This window comes from Candoia aspera, chromosome 16 (genome assembly GCF_035149785.1).
Source record: "Candoia aspera isolate rCanAsp1 chromosome 16, rCanAsp1.hap2, whole genome shotgun sequence".
NCBI classification, from domain to species: domain Eukaryota; kingdom Metazoa; phylum Chordata; class Lepidosauria; order Squamata; family Boidae; genus Candoia; species Candoia aspera.
In genome coordinates, this window is record NC_086168.1 from 1,062,068 (window position 1) to 1,081,278 (window position 19,211).

A 19,211-nucleotide genomic window follows, 5' to 3' on the forward strand; every position below is an offset into this window, starting at 1 on the left:
CTCCCTCTGGTTTTGAGCAAGTCTGTGAGGGGTAAAGCAATTTGCACAAATTGGGGAATAAATTGTCTATAAAAGTTGACAAAACCCAAAAAACTTTGAAGTTGTCTTCTGGTGCGAGGGGGCTCCCACCCCATTATATCCTGAACTTTGGCAGGGTCCATTTTGATGCCATTTGATGAGATATGGTACCCCAAGTAATCTAGCTGAGACTTGTGGAATTCACACTTTGAAAGCTTAGAGTAGAGCTGAGCTTTTCTTAGTTTTTTCAGTACTTGTTTAACAAGGGGAATATGGTCCTTCAAGCTGTCAGAATAGATTAAGATGTCATCTAAGTAAACCAGAACCCCCTTGTATAAGTGATCGTGTAGGACCTCATTGATGTATTGCATAAATACTCCAGGGGCCTCAGCTAACCCAAACAGGAGAACCTTGTACTGGTACGAACCCAGAGGGCAATTAAAAGCAGTTTTCCATTCATCCCCCTCCCGGATTCAAATCCTGAAGTCTGCTTCTCTGAGGTCGAGCTTGGTGAACACCTTTCTTTTCAATAGGTGTGCCAGCATGTCCTTCATTAAGGGGAGAGGATACTGATTGTTTACTGAGATGGCATTTATTCCACGGCAATTGGTACAGAGTCTGAGGGAGCCATCTTTCTTTGCCTGGAAGAGCACTGGGGCAGATAAGGGGGAGTTAGCTGGCTCAATAAAACCTCTAGCCAAGTTTTTGTCTATGAATTCCCGGATAACTTTTTTCTCAGTTTCTGTCATAGCATACATCTTGGGCTTGGGCAGTTTGGCTTTTGGGTCAATTTCAATGGCGCAGTCAGTTTTCCTGTGGGGTGGCAGTTGGTCAGATTCTTTTTCGTCGAATGCATACATAAAATCTGAGTATTCGGCTGGAATGTCTGTTTCTGTAGGTGGCTTTTCCACCGGCATTTGGGTGAGGAGTACCCTGCCACATTTCATTTTTTGGGCAGTGCGACTGGCGCATCGCTGGCACCGTCTTTGAACATTAAGGTGCCCGACTCCCAGTCTATCTGTGGTTTTCTACTCTTTAGCCAGGGGAGTCCCAAGATGATTGAGTAGTTGGCAGTAGGGGCTACGATAAACTGCAAGGTTTCCTTATGCCCCCCCCCCCCCAACCTCATGGCCACAGTCTCAGTTTGGAACTCTACGGGACCCCCATGGGCAATGGAATCATCCATCTGGGTGAAAACAATGGGGTGGTTAAGTTTCTTAGTTTTGAGGCTTAGCGTGTTGATTAATGCAGGATGTATTAAACATTTTGTGCACCCCGAGTCTAACATCGCTGTTAAATTGGCTTTGTGGCAGGTTCTTACATTTTTTAGTTCCACTCTGACTAGCAAGGTGGGGCAATCATCGCTCACCAAGGGATCTTCTTTCTCGTCTTCCTCCACAACTGGCATGTTGCACCCGGGAGTTTCCACCTGTTCACGGGCACGATTTAGAACAGGTGAAACTCGTTTCCCAACGGCTTCTGCTCATCCAGGTCAGAGTCTTCGCTAGACTCCATTAGTGGGTTTACATCTGGGTCTCTCTGGGCAAGTGCTGTTGCCGCAGCTCCCTTGCGTTTGGTTGGTGGGGTTTTAGCTGGCTTGGTTCCTCCCTTGGTTGCTTCTGGTTCTTTGTGGGGGCACTCCACTGCTCGATGGGTGTCTTTGCCGCACTTGAAGCACCCGCTTCTCTTCCAGGTGCGGTCTTTTAGCTCTTCTCTGTCATGGAATAACTTTCGTTGGGCCGAGGGAAACTGACCTGGCACCCTGGTATTTCTCCCTGCTGCTTGTGCTCGGAGCTTCCTGCGGAATTGGTATTGAGTATTCTCAACTTCTCCTACAAGGCAGATCCGTTCTTTTAGAGTGGGGGGGTCTCCTCTGCCAAGTGCCCATCTTAGGATCTCTGGCTGCAAGCCCCCTTTAAAATAGTCAATTTTGGTGGTTTCCGATCAATCCATGACTTTGCCGGCTAGGGCTTTAAAGTCCATGGCATACTCCGCCACGCTTTTCCCCTCTTGCCTAAGTTGCTGGATGGCCGCCTTCGCCTTCGTCTTGTCAAGAGGGTCTTCAAACCTCTCCCTTAGCGCTCTCATGAAATCTCACAGGCTGTTTTACTCTGAGGCCATGGCATCGTGCAACTGCACATACCAATCTGCTGCAGTTCCGCAGAGCCTGGTGCCTACCTGGCTCACCTTCTTATACTCAGTGGGGAAGCAGGACCCATATTCCTTCATGTAGATGAACACATTGGTCAGGAAAAACGCCAACTGTCATGGGTCACCATTGAATTTAACTTGTATTTCTTTCAGGGTCACCACAGGCGCCGCCTCGCTGGTCACAGCTCTCCCCCACTTGTCTTGGCTCTCTGGGTGGCCTCCACTCCACTGGCGCCTCACTGGGGACTCGAAGTCTCAGATCGGGGTTAGGGTGTGGCATCTTCCCCGCGAGTCTGGCAATGCCATTCTGGAGAGCTGGGTCGAAATCTCCGCCAGGGGGTATGCCATGGTTTCAAAGGTTTTGACACCTGTTGCAATACCACTTCCATGGCAGACATCCTCACCTCCAACCCCCGCATTGCTTGCGGTGTCCCATTGTTGTCTGTCACTGTCCTGCAGGACCCTGGGCTCAACACCCTTACTTGTACCTCTAACGGTGGAGGGGCTCTTCCTTCTTCCTTGGCACCAGATTGTGAAGGTCCCATCTGTGGTTCTTCTATTATTATGTCTGGAGTCTGAGGCTCTCTCACAAAATCGAGGGTGAGAAGCGCGCTTTCCAACTCCGTAGTATTGAGCTGGGGTTCTGTTTCACACTCACTCTCCCCGCTCCCGGAGCTCTCCTCGGGCTCTACCTTCTCCTCTTCCTCCTTGGCGTACAGCACCATCCTCTCCGGTGACGGCAGGGGCAATGGCTGCTTCGCTCGGGATTTTCTGTGTTTCGGCATGATTTGTTAACTGTCAGCTGAGTTACTTCCTCAGGAAGAGTTTTCGAACAAAAGGATTCACAGCTTAATGTCAGCACCTGTTCATTTGAGCATTCACACAATAACAGTCAGGAGGCTGGGATCCTTTAACTGTTTTAATGAAGCGAAATGAATAGTACAGAGGTAAAGCTGCGAATGAAGAGTTCCCACTCAAACCTAGATTTTAAAACTACATTCCCCTAACTGGTTCCCTTTCCCACAAAAGTATGTCACCCCCCTTCCATCCCGGTGATGTTCCTGGTGTATCTCAAGCCATTGTCCCTGATGTCTCCCATCATGAAAGTGTAGACATAATAATACACTTCACACTCCAACTCACATCCCCTCCCATCTGGTGACAAAGAGTCTACGCCATTGATGGCAGATGCTCCTATAAGGGGTTCTGTGAATCCTTTGATCAGAGGGATCTGACACTGCAGAGCTGCCAACCTTAATGGTCCTCTGACTCAGCGTTTTAGCCACTGAGCCACTGTGGCCCCCTTCTAATATGGTAATACTGTAAGGACATTTACAGAAGAAGAGCATTTAAAAAGGAGCATCACTCAACTAATAGGTTGCATGGCAGGATATTAGTGGACCAATTTGGTAGATCATCCAGGAAAGTCAAGGCAAAGTTGACCTAGTCGAGACAAAGGTACCCCATGAAAGGGCAGGAAAGCTGCTGGACAGTCAGGCCAGACCCAAGAGAATCCTAGAGCAAATCTGAAGCAAATCTGGAAAGCAGCTGCCAAGAGTAACCAGTGGGAATGCTGGCACCTAAAAGGACATAGGGCCATCTTTTCCCCAAGGGATGTCCACTTGGAAACCTTAGCTGGGTTTGCACAACACACCAAGACACCAAAAACAAAATAATTAAACAGTGTTAAGCAAGCTTAGCACAATGTTCAAAACACAAAACACTGACTGGGTTAATAGAGCTTTGGCCTGAATAGGGAAAGGCTGCTCTCAGAAGCAGACACAGGTCTGTCCAGTATCAGCCGAATGATACCGGAGGCTCTTGTCACTATCATGTGATTTGGAAAACAGCCACGGTTAGGTTAATGAGTTGCAGACAGAAGCTGCACTGGGGCTTCTGGTCTTGCAAAGCTCCTCCTCTTCCCCTGGAATCTGAAGCATTGCAGAGTCTCCTGGCTGGTTCAGTGCTTGTGTGTTGATGGAGAAGGTTAAATATCTGAAACTATGGCAACTTTGGGGTTTTGACTGGCACCTCCCCCTTGATTTTGCTGAGAAGTGGTGCTAGCTTTTTCTCATTTTCAGAGCCATCATCATTCCTCTGGGCTTTCTCCCAGACCTTGGTGGCCATCCATGAGGCTCAGGTTCTCACTTCTTACACCCTCCTGGCAGAGCCTTTGAGGTCCTTTGCTAGATTTTCTTCCCATTTTTTTCTTATGAGAAATTTTCAGCAGGGGTGGTTGATCTTTCCAAATTATTTTGGATCATAGATATGAGATAAATAAGAGACATCACTCTGAATGGACAAGCCCTGCTCCATTACCAAATGGAATTTGCAAGAGCATAATGGTTGTTTAGCAATATTTTCCTCCCATAATGGTTTTCCTTCAAGCCAGGACATAAGATAATGGCCCCGTGTGACATTATTCCCTTTGTTCAGATCAATAATCGCCATGTAGTTGCAAAGTTAATCTGCTCTTTATATCCAATAAAGGAACCAAAGTGTTTCCCAGCCAATACCTGATGCCCAGTCATAAAAGCTTGGTGTTTATAAAGTACCACAAGGAGCTCAGGTCCACTTAACAACAATCCTAGGAGCATCGCCTGCAACTGTGGCTGCACAGCTCCTGGGAAGCTCAGGTTCAGAAGGCCGGGAGTGTCCAGGGAGGGCGGGCAGGCAGAGCCCTCCCTTTCATCCCTTCTGCTTCAGAGCAGGATTTTTGCCTGCATCCTGGGACCCGACATCAGGGATGTGACTTCCTTATCCTGCAGCTGTGGGAGAGCTCTCAGAAGCTGGTGGCAGATCTCCTCTATCCCTTTAGCAGACCTTCCCTTAGTATTCCATGGCTGCAAGCTACTCATTTGCACCATCACTGGGGACTTGAGCCCCCTTCCAGAGTTGGTCGTATTTAAAGTAGACCCATTGAAACCAGTGGGACTTGTCCCAATAATGCCAGCAGGTCTGTTCTCAACCTGGCAACATCTGGAACCCCTTCAGTGGCTGGATCACACGTCTTCATTTGGGTTTCTGAATTAGTTCATTTCCTGGGTTTGCAGATTACACTGAATCATAAACTAACCAGACAGGTTGGGATTACATACAACATCCAGCTTCAAGAAAGGAAACCTGACAAAAGAGTAGGGGGAATGGAGCCCAAACGTTCCATGACATGTGAATGTGGCTGCAGGATATTGCACTGACTTGTGAAATATGTTTTGCAAACCCTGAATTTGCTTCACCAGCCCCAATTAAGTGATAGCAGGTAGAAAGGTTTTAACCAGCACTGCAGTTTTATTTCAAGTTCCATTTTAACAGAGATTCAATTTTCCTGTGGTCACTCTGAGAATAACTTGGCCTCTTCTGAATTGGCCTCTCCTCCAGCCCAAGCAGGCTGCTGCCCCTGACACCTAAGGAACAGCAAGCAGATGATTTATGGGGCAGTGGTTCTCCCTCTAGGAAGCTCCCTGCTGACACTTGGGGCCTCCCTGCCCAAGGAGAGAAAACCCTGGCCTAGGAGCAAGGGGGCTCCAAATGGAAGACCTGTCCAGCCCTGGTCCTCACGAAAGGGCTGGAGCACGTGGGAAGGGAGGCCAAGGTGGAGATGGGGGCCCTGGATCTCTTGGATCACTCCTTTCATGTTGCTCTCCTTTCAAGGGGCAGCATTGGCAGAAGCTCAAAAATGCCAGAACAGCAACCTGTGACCATAATCTCCCAGGCTTCATGCTGCATTCTATTAATAAGCCCCTAAACAAATAGGGAGAATATGGAGGTGGAGGGTCTCTCTTGCAGAGATGAGCAGCAGCGGATAAGCATGGTTTCACAGAATGGGACAGAGGCTGAGCAGAGGAGCAGCAGCAAAGGACAGGAGAGATTGGCAGGGAGGCAGCCATGCTGGGAAGACAAATGTGCTTTGCGGCTCAAAGAAGGCCCCCAGAAATGTGTAGTTCTGCTGCCCAAACAGAAGCTTGAATGGGAATTCAGTTGAGTAGACCACAGAACAGACTGCCCCAGAGATAGTAGACTTTCCTTCACTGGAAGGGTCTGTACAGGGATGAACGGGCAAGCTACTGTATATGAACAAGCAGCAAATCCCACACTCCCTCACACTGATGATGTTACCTAGTTGGGTAATGAAATGTCTGTAAGCACACAACCAAGCTCAGCACCAAGGACTCCAGAGTGGCTGAATTTGCCATCGGTTAAGGATCCTGTAGCAGGGGGTTCCACCCCAGGCAGAGGGTTAGACACATGATCTCTAAATTACTGCCCAACCCTTACATTCCATGATTTGGGATCAGTCTGGAAGATGTAAGGCAGCCTAGCTTTCCTCAAAACTGAGCTTTCCTGGGCCTATCCTGGATCATCCCAGGATTCCAGAATGTGTGGTTAAGACTCATCTGGCAGGACAGGACCAACTCTCATTCAGAGAGAACCTCATGCTCCAAAGGAAGCCCTCAAGCAGGCCAGGAAGTTGGAGGGGGGGGCACCAGATGGAAGGCTCTGCAGGTTAAGGTGGCCTTTTCCAAACACCCTTGTGTTTCTGAAATGAAAGACTCCTGTGCTGTCCTGATCCCTGGCTCCTGGTTGGGCAGGATTTTGAGCCATGAGGCAGGAAGGGTGGAAGCCAAAATGAATACAGGGTGATTCAGAAGCAACAGAAGGAGATACGCTTTCATGCAGGGTATAGTTAAACACGAATTAGCTGCTTGCGCTTGTGGCAGCCGGTTTGGATGGCCTTAAAAATGGTCTGGAGAGGTTCTGGAAGGCTCTCCAAGGTGTGTAACTGCCTCCCGAGTCCTAGGAACCAGCAGACCAGCCTAATCCATCCTCAGGCCTCCTGGAAAATACTTCTGGGCTGATGCCTACTACTAGGCCCTGGTCCCAAAGAGGAAGGAACAACAGTAGCCAGTGTAAATATGTAGGCAGCTGCACAGAATTGGGAGTGCCAATTTGCAGAGCCTCATCACTGGGCACGGTGTGAGAAAGACTGTTGCTGGGTTCACACAATCTGCTAGACCAAGCTCAAATGGGGTTGTGGCTCAATATATTGTGGGTACCGAGTTACTGTCTTTAGTTGGTGGTGTGAACCAGGCTTTCACATTAAACTATAAGATCTTTTATTTGTTTGGACATCACATAATATGCAAACAGTCTGTTCTGATTTGTTAACACACTTTGCTTGTTGGTCTTGGCCATGGAGTAGACAGGAGGTTTCAAGGTGTGTATGGACACTAATAAAACACACTGGGTATTTTCTACATCAGTCTGAGGTGGATGGTATGAACTTGCCTCTATCTAATTATTTGTTTGTGTGCCCATCCTGGGCTTTTTCTCATGCTTGCCACCAGCTTGTATCCACTGAAATGCCCCCCAACTCCCTCTTCTGATTAAATTAAATATCTGGATGCCTGTCTTGAAAGTGCCTCCCCATTTCTTGCAGGGCCCCACGGGAGAAACTGGTCCAATGGGTGAACGTGGCCATCCGGGTCCCCCAGGACCACCAGGTGAACAGGGACTTCCTGGCTTGGCTGGAAAAGAAGGAACAAAGGTATGTCTGCTTGGAGGTATCCTTCACTGGACAGAGAGGGCATCCAGGGTAGAAGAAGGCCCTGATTTGCTAAATATCTGGAGGGATTTAAGGCTGAAGTGTGGTAGAGGTTTGTTCTTCCTTGGGGAGAAATAAGTGTAGAACAAGCGAAGTATTCCTGAATAGCAGTTCATTTTTTCTTAATAGAACATTTTATGTCCCAGGGAGGCAGTGGCTGGATCCCAGGGATTGCTGGATCCCAGGGAGGCAGTGGCTTCTCCAGCGATGGCTGGAGGTGTTCAGGCAGAGCCTGGACAGCCCTCTCCCAGGGGTGCTCTAATTTAGTTCCTGCACTGAACAGGGGGTGGAACCTCAATGATTGCTTCCACTCCAGGATTCTAAGCAAAGCCCTCAATTCATGTGAAATGATGTCAGTGGTGTCATAGTTACCCTGCATCAGCACATGTTTGCAGTGGAAAAGTTCTTTAACTTAAGTTGTTCCCCTGTTGGGACACATTCTGGACTGGCCATCTGAGCCAGTGCAAAGTCTCTTCTTCCCAAAGACAGATTTCCTTTACATCCCTTTATGAACTAGATCTGTTTTCAGATCTACTCTCATCAGAGACAAGACTTCCAGAAGTATCAGAAGGTAAAAGGACTTCTTCTGGCATTCCCTCTTCTAAGATCAATGCTGATCCACTTGCAAAATTTTATCACACTAATCTTGGAAGGGGATCCATCCCTTAAAATACCATCTGGAACTGCCAGTCTGAATCCTTAATTCAGCCTCGTATTGGGATGATGCTTAGGGACAATGGAGGGTTTGGTTTGGTCTGAGCCATGATCCTTTGCTTACAGGGTGACCCAGGCCCCGCTGGTTTGCCTGGGAAAGATGGACCACCAGGCTTCAGAGGCTTCCCTGGTGACCGAGGACTCCCTGGCCCAATTGTAAGTTGAGAGCTCTTCTCCCCCACTCCTGCCACCGCTGTCTTTTGGACCACTTTGCAAGTGAGTGACACTTCCCTCCCTCCCCTGCAGGGACCTGTGGGGCTGAAAGGCAATGAAGGACCACCAGGGCCCCCTGGACCAGCGGTAAGTACAAGCTTTCTCTGGCTGGTATCAACTAGGAGGGTCAGGTTGCTCGGTTGGGTGGCTTTTGGCTTTCAGCTGCTGCTGCCCCCCCCCCCCCAGCTATGTGACTGGCGGGGCAGCCGGAGAAAAGGAGGGTGCCAAGTTCCCTTTGAGGGCTTCCACTGGTAAGGCCAGGTGGGACAAGGGCTGGGCTGCCGGCTTGCCAACACCAGCCCTGCTGCTGGTGTAGATGTAGATGTAACAACCAGAACACTCGAGCATTCACTCAATGACAGTCTAGAGGCTTTTGCTCATTTAACTGTTTAATGAAGCAAAGCGTCCGATAGAAGGTAAAAGTTGCAAATGGCATGTCCCATGCGCTTTGCAGTTTAAAATCACACAAACTTCTAAATCCCACCCACCCCCATTACTACCCTCCAAGGCATACGCCTCCCCGTACCAGCAGATGGCTTGAACAGTATGCTGGCCATTAACCTTGGGCAGAGGTATCTAACCCAAACAAAATAATTCACACTCCAGTCAAAGTCCCCCTCCCCTCTGGCAACTTGCAGTCTGCTGACACGGGTTTATGTTGATGGATGCAAGTCTGATAAACATGTTCTGGGAACATTTGATTGGGGAGTCTGACATACCGCCTCCCTGAAAAAAAAACTTGACAGAAGTTAACAACAGCATGTGAAAGGGAAAGTAGGGGGAAGAAGGAAAGGGAAGGTTAGTTAAGGGGAAGGCTTGTCAGGATATTTAGAATGAAATTTGCGAGTTAGTGCAGGAGCATTTACATAGTGGCAGAAAACCCATTCATGGTCAGGGAAGTGTTTCCACTTAATCAGGTATTGTAAAGAGCTACGGTGAATGTGAGAGTCCAGGATCTCCTTAACTTCAAAATGTTGCTGGCCATCAGTCATGATGGGAGTTGGGGGAGGAGAAGTAGGGTGCCATTTGGAAGAATCCTGGGCAGGTTTCAACAAGCTGCAATGGAAAAGGGTGAAGCCTCTTTAAATTATGAGGAAGTCCAAGTTGTGCAGTTACTGAGTTTATAAGTTTGACAACTGGGAAAGGACCAATGAATTTGGGTCCCAATTTTTTGGATGTCTGGTGAGACTTAAGAAATTTGTTGGAAATTGTCTCCCACTTTTATGTCCCATTGAGGGCATCTGTTGCGGTCAGCAAATTTTTTGTAGGTTTGCTGTACCTCACTTAAAGCTTGCTTAATGACAAGTTGGAAGCGACTTTTGCGCACCAGTCACCCGCTGAACTGTTGGAGGGTGGCTTCAGGGGAAGTTCTGGGATAGGCAGAAAGTCCTGGCCAGATACACTTGGAAAGGGGTAAATCCTGTGCTCTGGTGAATGGAGTTATTATAGGGTACTTTAGCGAATGGAAGCAGGTCTACCCAGTCATCCTGCTGAAAGTTTATATAGCGGCATAAAAATTGCTCTAGAGTAGCCTGAACCAGTTCAGTCGCTCCGTCCATTTGCAGATGGTTCAACAAGCTCAATGATTGCTGTACCCCAATTAACTTCAAAAAGGACCTCCAGAATTTAGAAGTAAATTGTTCTCCATGATCCAAAATGACATGCTCAGGACATCTGGGCAAACGGTAGACATGTTGCACAAAGAATTTAGACAATTGCTGGGCTGTTGGAATTTTAGCACAAGGAATGAAGTGTGCCTGTTTTGAAAACAAGTCAATTACAGTCCAAATTGCAGTCTTATTTTTGCTCTTTGGCAAATCAACCAGAAAGTCCATTGCAATTTCTTTCCATGGGGCAGCAGGGGAAGCAACCAGTTGGAGCAATCCTTGCGGCTTGCCCCCTTTGTGTTTAGCTTGTGCACAGACAGGACAAGTGAGGATATAATTCTTTACGTCAGTTCTTAAGGTGGGCCACCAGAATTGATGCCTCACTAAATGCAGGGTTTTGGTGAAAGTGAAGTGAAGTGGCCAGCCATTTTGCTGTCATGGGAACACGGCAAAATTTTTGGGTGCAGGCTTTCTGGAATGTAAAGTTTTTCATTGCAATACCAGAGCGCATTTTGTTCTGTTAAATTGGCTTTGTTGCATTGTAGCCACGGATCGTTTGCAAGCACCTGGAGCAGTTCCTCCTTTAAGTCTGATTGTACTTTCACTTTTGGAGCTACTGCTTGTTGGCACATTACACAAGCCAGACCCAATTATTTTTCAGAGAAAACAGTGTCTACCACCTCAGTTTGTTTGCTATTATGTTGGGGTAGACGCGAAAGGGCATCTGCCAAGAAATTTTTCTTGCCCGGGAAAAAATTTAAGGTAAAATTAAAGCAACTGAAAAATTGAGCCCAGCGCAATTGTTTGCCATTTAATTTTCTCAGGGTGCACAGTGCCTGTAGATTCTTATGATCAGTCCACACCTCAGAAGGATGTTTGGCGCCTTCCAGAAGGTGTCACCAATTGGTGAGCACTGTCTTTACAGCGAATGCCTCCTTCTCCCAAACATGCCATCGCCTTTCTGCTTCGATGAATTTGCGGGACAGACAGACACAGGGTCGAGGGATCTGGTTCAAATCTTTCTGAATCAACACAGCCCCTATGGCCTGATCAGATGTGTCTGCTTGTATGATAAATGGGCGTTCTGGATCAGGGTGTGTTAAAACGGGTTCAGCCGTAAAAAGGGCTTTTAGGTTTTCAAATGCGGCTTGGCACTCAGGAGTCCAATTTAAGCATGCACCCAGTGTGGTCACCTTATGCGATTCCCCCTTCCCCCTTGTCCTAACAGCCAGGAACCACACTGAGACAAGGAACAGGTCTCTAGTGTTTTATTACTGCTACATAAACAGAAAATCCTAACAAACTGAAGAAGCATGGGAAAAACCCAGACATATAAACCCCAAAGGCTAAGGCGGGCCCAATCTGTGTCTCTTGGAATGGCTACCCAATTCCTCAGTGCTACGCATGCGCTTTACAGCCTGGATGGGAGCCCCCTGCTGGCCATCCTTACTCATGACACCCCTGGTCTTTAATAAATCAGTCGTGGTAAGGCAATTTGCGCAAATTGGGGGATAAATTGGCCGTATAAATTGGTGAACTCTAGGAAACTTTGGAGTTGGTGCCTGGTTCATGGGAGTTCCCACTCTAGGATGTCCTGGATTTTCGAAGGATCCATTTCCACTCCCTTGGTGGAAATCCCAAGTAGTCCAATTGGGTTTTGTGGAATTCACATTTTGACAGTTTAGCATACAGCTGGGCATTCCTCAGCTTTTGCAGTACTTGTCTCACAAGGCAGACATGCTCCTCCTCTGTTTCTGTATGGATTAGGATATCGTCCAAATAGACTAGGACCCCTTTGTACAGGTGGTTGTGTAAAACCTCATTGATGTACTGCATAAAGACGCCTGGAGCCCCAGCCAATCCAAAGGGGAAGACTTTGTACTGATAAGAACTCAAGGGACAGTTGAAGGCAGTTTTCCATTCATCTCCCTCTCTAATCTGGATCCTAAAGTAAGCCTCTCGCAGGTCTTTTAGTGAAAATCCTTCCTTTTGTCAAATGAGACAGTATCCTTCATCAAGGGGAGAGGGTACTGATTGGTTACAGAAATAGCATTGAGGCCCCTGTAATCAGCACAAAGCCTCAGGGTGCCATCTTTTTTTGCTCTGAATAACACAGGGGCAGCCATTGGTGAGTTGGCTGGTTCAATAAATCCCCTGGCCAGGTTCTTATCTATGAATCTCAATGCTTTATTCTCCGTTTCTGACATGGCATACATTTTTGGCTTTGGCAATTTGGCTTTAGGGTCAATCTCAATGGCACAGTCTGTTTTTCTATGTAGAGGCAACTTATCTGATTCCGTCTCATCGAAAACATCAGAAAAATCCCAATACTGACTGGGGATCACAGATTCAGCTTCGGCGGCTAGCATCTGGCATTGCCTAATCAAAATTCCAGCAAACTGGCTTGGGGGGTGCTTAACCTCCTGCTTTGCAGTAGCATAAGCCCCATCCATGAATTTTAAGCCATCAGTCTCGCATTGCACTTGTGGTTTCCTGCTTTTCAACCAAGGAAGCCCCAGAATAATTGAATAATTGGCAATAGGGGCCACTATGAATTGCAAAGTCTCTTTATGGCCCCCTATGCACATGGCAACAGTCTCGGTACGGAACTCTGCAGGCACCCCATGAGCCATGGTTCCATCCATCTGGGTAAAAACTATAGGCTCTTTGAGCTTCTTCACTTTAAGATTCAGGATATTAATGAGAGCTGGGTGGATTAAGCATTTGGTGCACCCGGAATCTAACATAGTTAAATTAGCTTTGTGCCGGGTTCTTCGGTTTTTTAGCTCAACTTGAATAAGTAAAGTGGAACAGTCATCACTCATCATGGGGTCTTCATCATCCTCTTCCTCAGAGGAGGGAGTTTTGTGCCCGGGATTCTCCACCTGTACATTGGCATGATTCAGAACAGGTGTGCCTCATTTCCCACTGGCTGTGGGAATTCCTCCTCAGAGTCTTTCTCGAAGTCCTCAGGGATTTTGACCACTGCTTTCTTGCGAGCCACTGCAGCCGCTGTGGAGCCTTTGTGCTTCGCTGGAGGGGACTTGGCTGGTTTTCCGCCAGATTTCTCTGCTGCCCCAACTCCACGTGGGCATGGAAGCTCAATGGGTGTCTTTCCCACACTTATAGCAGCTCCCCCTCTTCCAGCCTTTGTCCCTAGCTTCCTCCCTGGGCCTGAATGGTTTCCTCAGGGCCAAGGACATCTGGCTGGTGGCCATGGTATTTCTGCCAGCAACTTGGGCTTGCAGCTGTCTGCAGAACTGATACTGAGTATTTTCCACCTCTCCTGCCAAACAGATCCACTCTCTCAATGTGGGTGGATCGCCTCGGCAGAGGGCCCATCGTAGGATTTTGGGTTGTAGCCCCCCTTTAAAGTAATCCACTTCAGACCAGTCTAGTATTTTACCTGCCAGAGCCTTAAACTCCATGGCATACTCTGCTACACTTTTCTCCCTTTGTCTCAGCTGCTGCAACACGGTCTTTGCTCTGAGCTTATCTAATGGGTCCTCAAATCTCTCTCACAGGATCTGCATAAATTCCTTCAGACTATGTAGTTTGGGGGCCATGGCATCATGGAGTTTCACAAACCAATCTGCCGCAGCACCCCTCAGCTTAGCCCCCACTTGGCTCACCTTAGTGTACCCAGTCAGGAAGAAGCCCCCACACTCTCACATATAGATTGACACATTCATCATGAAGAATGACAATTGCTGGGGATCTCTGTTAAATTTATCTCTGAGCATGCTCCTCGCAGGGGCTGGAGCTGCAGGTTCGGCTCCTGGATCGTCCCAGGTCACTGATTGCCCTCTACTTCTGTGGGCCCTAGGTGGCAAGGGGGGTAGTCTGGGTGGTGTCATGGTTCCGTGCCCCCCGCTCCAATCAGGCAAGGTTTTTCTGGACTGTGTGGCTGACCCTTCATATTGTTGGGACACCAAGTAGTCAATTGCCTTCAACATGTCCTGCATCATCTCTTTCATAGCACACATTCTTGCTTCCAAACCCCAGACCTTTTGGGAGGTAGTACCCTTCTCACTCCCAGACCCCTGGGAGCTGGGACTCAGGATCCTCACCCGGGCCTCAATTGGCTGGGTAATCCCCGCCTTGCCCCTTCTGACAGCCGTCACAGCCGGTCCCGACTCCAGGCATGGCCCCTTCGTCTCCAGCATCTGGGGTTCTTGGACCAGATCCAGGGTAATGAGTGCACTCTTGAGCTCGGCAGTATAGTCTATTGCAGCCTCCGTGCTCTCTTCGACCACATCACTCCCATCATCTTCTATCAGCCCCTCCATCTCCTCCACTGCTTTCACATAAAGGATGGTTTTGTCAGTGTGTTCCAAGGGTAAGGACTCCTTGGCCCTCTGTCTCAGTTTCTTGGACATTTTCCTCAACTCTCAACTGGGTGGTGAACCACCAGGTAGAGTCTCTAGGTGAAGGATTCGCAACTTTATATAATGACCAGAATGCTCAAGCATTCACTTAGTCTAGAGTGAGTCTAGAGGCTTTTGCTCATTTAACTGTTTAATGAAGTGAAGCGTCCAATACAAGGTAAAAGTTGCGAATGGCATTTCCTGCATGCTTTGTAGTTTAAAATCACACAAACTTCTAACCCCCCCCCCTTACTACCCTCCAAGGCATACGCCTCCCCGTACCAGCAGATGGCTTGAACAGTATGCTGGCCATTAACCTTGGGCAGAGGTATCTAACCCAAACAAAATAATTCACACTCCAGTCAAAGTCCCCCTCCCCTCTGGCGACTCGCAGTCTGCTGACATGGGTTTTATGTTGATGGATGCAAGTCCAATAAACATGTTCTGGGAACATTTGATCGGGGAGTCTGACAGTAGATCTGGACCTGGCCTTGGAGCTCATCTCATGCCCTTGGTTACTGCCTGGGCTCAGGGGGGCAGAAAGACAACCCTCCCCCCCGGTCCGTGAACAATGGTCAGTCACTTTCCTCGCTATTGACATGATTCAGAGGTTTATCAATTTCAATCAGTTTTTATCAATCAATGTGTTTAATACACTTCTTTGGCTCTTAGTTTGGGGAGTTTATCTTTTGGTGGTTTTGTTGAGGTTTTCCTACTAACAGATTAAGACTGCTATATGTGCCTAATCATTTTGGCCGGGTTAAAAGGTTGTATTAGATTGTCTCCTCTCACGTGCTTCATGCAAATCACCTGGGGGGCGGGGGGAGGAAACCTGCCCGGATTTGTTCTCACTTCCTCTTTTTTCTCTGCCGGCAATGTAGGCAAGCAAGGCTTGCTCCAAAGGGAGCTAAGTCCTTTAAATGTTTTGTTTTTGTTTTTTGCTTTCTGTAAATAAATTATTTTTATAGAAATGCTTGGTGTGTGACTTTTTTGACCTCTCCTGGGCTAAAGGCTTTCCCAGCATCTGCCAACAGGTTATGTGCCCAGTAAACAACCCAGTAAAACCCCAGAGAGAAAAGAGAGATCAACTCCACACCTCATGCACACTTTAAAGGCAGGTAGCAAAGACCTGTGAAGATTTTCTTTGGAGCCACCTGGAGATTTTCCAGCAACTGCCGGTCTACAGGACAAAGAAGCTAGCTGAGGTGACTTGCAAAAGAAGGAAGAAGCCATGGCTTCTTCCTCCCAGCCCTCAGCGATGCCTCTGGAGCGCCTATCAGAGACCAACTATTTGAATTGGGCCATGAAGATGGAGATGCATCTTCGCAGAGAGAATCTTTGGCTGCCTATTGGTGAGCAAAACCCCCAAAATTCCAGTGCTGAATGTCTGAGACAGGATGAGCAGGCTAGAGCCACCATTATCTTGGGAGTTGAGGACAATCAGCTAGTCCACGTGCGAGGCATGCAGTCTGCAAAGCAACTTTGGGACGCTTTGAGAGACTTATATGTAAAGGCAACAGCAGGGAGTAAAGTTACTCTGACGAAAAAGCTGTACAGAGCCTACCTTGCAGAAGGAGATAGCCTTCCTGAGCACCTGCATTATATTCAGCAGCTGTTTGTTGAGTTGCAGGAGAGAGGAATGGAATTTACACCTCTCACAAAATCATATATCCTCCTGTCCTCACTGAATGCAACGTGGGACACGCTGATCTGTACCCTGGAGGCTATGCCTGAAACAGACCTCACCCCATCGTATGTTACACAGTGCTTACTCGCTGAATGGGAGAAGAGAGAGGAAAGATTCCCCCCCATCTCTTCTGGAAAGCTGCAAGACCAGAAAATGAGGGAAAAGAAGGGAAAGGAACCTGAGGCCACAGCGCTAGCCAGCCAGCGATGCTTCACTTGTGGTTCAGCTGGACATTTGCAAAGAGACTGTGCCATGAGACCCAAGAGTAGAAAGACAGAGAAGAAAAACACAAGGGCAACACAGAAGAAGGCTCTTCAGACAACCCAAATTGCACAGGTTGCTGAGAAGGGTAATTCTGATGTATGGGTGTTAGATTCTGGGGCCAGTTGTCATTTATGTAATTGTAAAAGCTCTTTTGTGTCACTGTCTAAAACTGAAAGACAAAGTGTATCTTTGGCTGATGGGTCTGTGACCAAAATTATGGGACAAGGTGACTTGTATTTATCCTGCTTAGGAGAAACTGTAAAAGGTGTGTTGTATGTGCCAAATTTACAATCAAACCTTTTATCTGTGGCACAATTGGCTGCAACAGGGTATATCATAACATTTAAGAAAAATGGTTGTGAGATACGTAAAAATGGGAAATTGTGTGCTACTGGTGTGTTAAAAGACTCCTTGTACATTGTGCAAAATGCAAGGAAGCCAAGCTGCAAGGCTGCAGTTGGCAACACTCCATATCATGACCAATGTGTACACCTGATGCACAGGAGATTTGGTCATGCTAATATCAAGTATATAGCACAAATGCCACAGCTGTGTGCTGACCTAAAGATAAAACCCTGTGATAAATACTTAGACTGTGTAGTTTGCAAAGAATGCAAAACACTAAAAGCTCCTGTGAGTAAGCACAGTGACAGAGTTACAACTAGACCTTTGGAAATTGTACACTCTGACATTATTGGTCCTTTTGCTCCAAGTCTTGGACAAGCAAGGTATGCAATGACCATCATTGATGATTTCTCAAGATACACATTTATCTACATCTTAAAACATAAAGATGAGGCATTTGAGAAATTTAAAAGTTCTGTGACATGGGCAAATGGAAAATTCCCTAGGCCTGTATCTGCACTCCAATGTGATAGAGGAGGAGAATACCTTTCTCAAAAATTCAGAAGGTTCCTAGTGGAAAAAGGGATAGAACAAATTCTTTCTAACCTGTACACCCCTCAGCAAAATGGTGTTGCTGAAAGAAAGGGCAGAACCTTACAAAATGCGATGGAATGCATGTTAAAAGATTCAGGATTATGTTTTAAGTTCTGGGGAGAGGCCATATCTACTGCCACTTATGTTCAGAACAGGTTGTATAACTCTATGATTCAGGACACTCCATTCCATTTGTTTTATGGTGTGAAACCAAAGGTAAGCCATCTTAGAGTGTTTGGTAGCACTGCTTGGGTTCACATTCCAAAACAACAGAGAAGGAAAGGAGGCCCCACAACAAAGAAAGCCATCTTTGTTGGCTATGAACAAAGCCAGAGGAGCTACAGGTTCATAATGGGAGAGAATAATTAGCAAAAGCACTTCTTTTGCTGAACAAAACTGGGGGAGATTAAATTCTAGCTCTCCAGTTGAACTGACCACCACAAGAGAACAGCAAGGACTTGCTGATGGTGATCTTTTGCCTGATGAGGACATTAAACCAGAAAAGCAAACTGAAGATCTGTCTGATGAGATAGATGCTTCTCAGGAAAGTGATAGGAGTCAAAATTTAAGCCCTGTATTACCTCGCAGATCTCAGAGGAGTAATAAAGGCGTTCCTCCATCACGTTTTCAGGCTGAAACAGTAAAGGCTTTTCACATATTCACAGAACCTGAGTCTTTAGAACAAGTGAATGCTTTACCACCTGAGATTGCACAAAATTGGCATTCTGCCATGCAACAGGAGTTAGCATCCTTGAAAGAAAATAAAACATGGAAACTGGTAAATCTACCTCCCAATGAACGCTGTCTGGGTTGTAGGTGGGTTTTCAAACTGAAAAGGGATGCTGATGGCAAAATCCAAAAATATAAAGCAAGGTTAGTTGCAAAAGGGTTCACTCAAAGGAAAGATTTAGACTTTGACAAGACTTTTGCACCAGTTACTAAAGGTGAATCAATTAGATTACTGTTAAAAGTTGCTGCACTCAAGGGAATGTCAGTTCACCACTATGACATTCAAACTGCATTTCTCTATGGTGATTTAGACCACAGATTATACATGCAGCAACCCCCTGGCTATGAAAAAGGGGAGAATCTAGTCTGTGAACTGCAGAAGTCAATCTATGGGTTAAAACAAGCTGCTAGATCCTGGAACCAAAAAGTAGATGAAAAACTGCAGAATTTTGGTTTTGAAAAAGGAAAAGCAGATCCCTGTGTATATATGAAGAAGGACAAACAAGGCTGTATGTATCTGTGCATTTATGTTGATGATTTGCTGCTGTTCACATCAACAGAAAAACAAAGGCTTGATTTTGAAGACTTCATGAAAAGCCATTTCATATTAAAAAGCCTTGGAGTTTTGACCAATTACCTAGGTTTGGAAGTACACAGAGACAAGGATGGTAGCTTTCTGTTAAACCAACGTAGTAAAATTCAAAAGCTCCTAGAAGATTTTAATATGCAAGACTGTAAACCAGTCTCTACTCTGATGATAATAGATTTTCAGAAAGATATAGGAGAAACTCAATTAACTGAGGCAGAGAACTATAGATCTGCAATTGGAAGTTTACTGTACATTGCAAATCATTCTCGCCCAGATATCTCAAATTCTGTGGCCATTTTAAGTAGACAGGTAGAGAAGCCTACATCTACTG

At 46.8% G+C, this 19,211-nt stretch overlaps 1 protein-coding gene across 2 annotated transcripts in view; it reads left to right on the forward strand.

Annotated features, from left to right (window-relative positions):
• COL5A1 (collagen type V alpha 1 chain) overlaps positions 1-19,211 on the forward strand; it is a 234,267-nt gene that overhangs the window by 175,923 nt on the left and 39,133 nt on the right. For both annotated transcript variants that reach the window (XM_063316318.1, XM_063316317.1), the window contains exons 39-41: positions 7,607-7,714; positions 8,552-8,641; positions 8,732-8,785. In XM_063316318.1, the coding sequence (XP_063172388.1) occupies positions 7,607-7,714; positions 8,552-8,641; positions 8,732-8,785 (252 nt within the window). The remainder of the gene's footprint in view (positions 1-7,606; positions 7,715-8,551; positions 8,642-8,731; positions 8,786-19,211) is intronic.